The sequence below is a fragment of the Salvia splendens genome, chromosome 14, assembly GCF_004379255.2.
Source record: "Salvia splendens isolate huo1 chromosome 14, SspV2, whole genome shotgun sequence".
NCBI classification, from domain to species: domain Eukaryota; kingdom Viridiplantae; phylum Streptophyta; class Magnoliopsida; order Lamiales; family Lamiaceae; genus Salvia; species Salvia splendens.
The window spans coordinates 2,963,996-2,965,551 of NC_056045.1; the positions used below are offsets into that span (position 1 = coordinate 2,963,996).

At 33.9% G+C, this 1,556-nt stretch overlaps 1 protein-coding gene across 1 annotated transcript; it reads right to left on the reverse strand.

The window, feature by feature from the left end:
* On the reverse strand, positions 1–1,556 carry LOC121764644 (heavy metal-associated isoprenylated plant protein 39-like). Its single transcript, XM_042160664.1, has 3 exons — positions 1,308–1,556; positions 960–1,035; positions 1–522 (listed from the first exon to the last, which is right to left on the reverse strand). The coding sequence occupies exons 1-3, from the start codon at positions 1,311–1,313 to the stop codon at positions 188–190; spliced, it is 417 nt and encodes a 138-aa protein (XP_042016598.1). The 5' UTR covers positions 1,314–1,556; the 3' UTR covers positions 1–187.

A 1,556-nucleotide genomic window follows, 5' to 3' on the forward strand; every position in this document is an offset into this window, starting at 1 on the left:
TAACGTTACAGCAAGGATATCAACTGTGGAGCACTCCAACGAAATTATGTGCATGATAATAATCAATTTTTATAATTTTAGAGAAAAAAACATTATTACAATTATATACTCACAAAACAAAATCCTTAAAAGACTATTATACCCTTATCCATTATAAACAGAGTTGCTCTGTTTAGGGCAAATTCACTTAAGAGATCACACATGCATTTGGATTCTCTTCCATGCTGTGATTAGCATAATAGTATGTGTTCATCTGCGGATAAAACAGTCGGAAGGGCATCACCGTTCCGACAACGGGCTCGGGTTCCGCCTTCTTCTCCTCGTCTTTCTTGGCCTCCTCCTCCTTCTTCGCCTCGTCTTTCTTGGCCTCCTCCTTCTTCTCCGGCTCCTTGGGTGGGCCGACAGAGACGATGGCGACTTCCCAGTTTTTCTTGCGCAGCTTGCTAACCACTCTCAGCGGATCAACTGTCCCGACCACCATTATCGTCTTTTGCTTCATGTCGATGGTGATCTCGTCGATTCCTAAAATAAAAAGGGTATATATGTAAATTGAAGTACATTAACATTTTTAACATGCACTTGATACAGAGTGAACGGCGGCTGATCGGCGCCCTTATTGCGAATGCCCTTATAAACATGATAAATAATGAAGAAGCTATTGGAACATGAAATTAAATATATCTTCATAAGAATAATATACAATAATCCTAAACAAACACAATAAAATAGCTGAACTAAACTTTATTTTCCAACACTTCAAAACTTGGGAACAATATTTATGTGTAAGACTATGATATTCTTTAAAACTTGAATACTGCTCTAAAAGATAAACAGTTGAATTAGTAAAATAAAAATACTTATACTACAGATTGATATCAGAATTCTCATATTCACGAGATAGAAGCATATTTTATTTATTTTATAATAGAGTTTTATAACAAAAATTTTTACAACCAAACCTGAAAGAGTAGCCACAGTTTTGAGAGCCCTTCTTTTGTCTCTGTCTTCTTCCAGATTCAGTTTCAATACAAGAATCTGCAGAAACACAACATTAATCTCCACAAATATATAAACAAAAATCTTGCAAATACAATAAAATTTACACACACACATGTGTGTGTATGTAAAATGTTATGTAATAAAAAACACTCACAATCTTCTCTTTTTTTGACAAAGTATGAATAAAGCATCAATCTTTCTTGAAACAAACACAAACATGAAATTCTTGGGTTCCACAAAGGAAACAATCTTAAACAAATAAAAATTTAGATAATCATAAAAAATGGCAAAAAAAGAAATAATCCAACCTTCATTTTTGGTAGAGGTGCTGAAAAAGAGGGACTGGAAATGTAAGGAGAATGTGATGAGATGAGTAATTAAGAGAGTTAAAAATGGAATCAAAATCACTAGTGTTCAAAAACTTAAATATAAGAGGGAGATGACAGAAAAAGAAAAGTGATGGTGGGAGAAAGGGACAGATGGTGAATTATGGGCTATTTGAAAATAAAAGACAAGATTGTGATTCACACAATCAAGAATTCCTCTAACTAAAAACC

Coding starts and splice junctions, on each gene's coding strand:
- LOC121764644 (XM_042160664.1), bottom strand. Junction 523..959: donor AACTGTGGCTACTCTTTCAG/GTTTGGTTGTAA, acceptor TTTTTATTTTAG/GAATCGACGAGATCACCATC.